The sequence below is a fragment of the Carlito syrichta genome, unplaced genomic scaffold (genome assembly GCF_000164805.1).
Source record: "Carlito syrichta isolate Samal-C Ts95f unplaced genomic scaffold, Tarsius_syrichta-2.0.1 Scaffold288315, whole genome shotgun sequence".
Taxonomy (NCBI): Eukaryota; Metazoa; Chordata; class Mammalia; order Primates; family Tarsiidae; genus Carlito; species Carlito syrichta.
Window position 1 is genome coordinate 191,003 of NW_007232411.1, and position 1,445 is coordinate 192,447.

Genomic DNA, 1,445 nt, shown 5'->3' on the forward strand with positions numbered 1-1,445 from the left:
GCCGCCGCCGCCCCGGGGGCTCTCGTCGCCCTGCGGGCTGACCATAGCGCTGGCCGTCAGCTGCGGCATCTTCCGCACCGAGTCCGGGGCAGCCGCTGGCTCCTTCTTGTCCCCGGGCGGCCTCGGGGCCGTGGGCGCGGGCTGGCCGGTGCCGAAGCGAGTGGCCAAGCTATCCCCGAAGAAAGCGTAGAGCTCCCGGTAGATGTCCGCCAGGGTCACCGAGGGGGACGGGTCCTCCGGCCCCGCGCCCCCTGGCGGTAGCGGGAGGCCAGACCCAAACCCTGGCTCTGCGCCGCCCACGGAGGGAGACTCCTGCAGGAGAAGACTGTCCCAAGGCAGGTCATCCGGGCGCCGGCACCCCCTGCCTCCTGGGCCAACCCTGCTGGGCTCTGCTGCCTGGGCCTTCATCTTCAACAGTCGCTCCACGGCCACCTGTAAGAGCGGGGGACTAGGACAGCCAAGAACCAGGAGGAGCCTGGGCCTGCGGCGTGTTCCAAAGTAAGCCCAAGCTCATGCAGGGAAGAAAGTCTGGAAGGGGCTGGCACTCACCAGAATGGCTCCATAGACTTTGTGCCCATCTGCTTTGACCTGAGCATTAGATACTGAATAATCATCAAGCACAGCCTGCAAGTTTGTCCAGTAAGTGGACAGATGTGGGTACAGGACTCGTTCTACTGCCTGGAAAAGAAGGAAGGCAGTATGCACCTCTTTGTTGGTTACTGCCTTTCAAGTATGCTCTACCATGAAAGACCTACTTTTACCGCTGATCCTAAACAGGCTCGATCCTCCTAAATTCCCTACTGGCATATTCAACCAATATTTGGACGTATTGTATGCCTAAGCCTTTGCTAAGCACTAGGAATAAAGAAAGGGTATAAAGACAGGACACAAACCGGTCGCGATGGCTCAGGCCTGTAATCCCAACACATAGGGAGACCGAGGCAAGAGGATCGCCTGAGCCCAGGGGTTCAAGACTAGGCTGGACAACACGGTGAGACCTCTTCTCTACAATATATACAAAAGTTAGGCTGGATGCAGTGGCTCATGCCTATAATCCCAGCACTTTAGGGGGCTGAGGTGAGAGGATTGCCTGAGCCCACGATTTCGAGACCAGCCTAGGCAACTTGGCAAGACCTCATCTCTATAATAAATCAAAAAATTAGCCAGGCACGGTGGTGCGTGCCTATAGTTCCAGCTACTTGGAAGGCTGAGGTGGAAGGATCACCTGAACCCAGCAGGTCAAGGCTGTAGTGGCTGTGAGAGTGCCACTGCACTCCAGGCTGGGTGACACAGTGAGACTCCAACTCAAGAAAAAAAAAAGTTAGCTGGATGTGGTGGCATAAGACTGTAGTCCCAGCTACTTGACCACCTGAGCCCAGCAGATTGAGGCTGCGGTATCCATGATCCTGTTCTCCAGCGTGTATAACAGAGACTGACTCAAAAAA

At 56.6% G+C, this 1,445-nt stretch overlaps 1 protein-coding gene across 1 annotated transcript in view; it reads right to left on the reverse strand.

Moving 5' to 3' along the window:
- The window catches only part of TAF6L (TATA-box binding protein associated factor 6 like), a 15,833-nt gene that overhangs the window by 392 nt on the left and 13,996 nt on the right, over positions 1 to 1,445 (reverse strand). Inside the window, 2 exon segments of the mRNA XM_021710223.1 lie at positions 2 to 432; positions 550 to 678. Coding sequence (XP_021565898.1) covers positions 2 to 432; positions 550 to 678 — 560 coding nt within the window.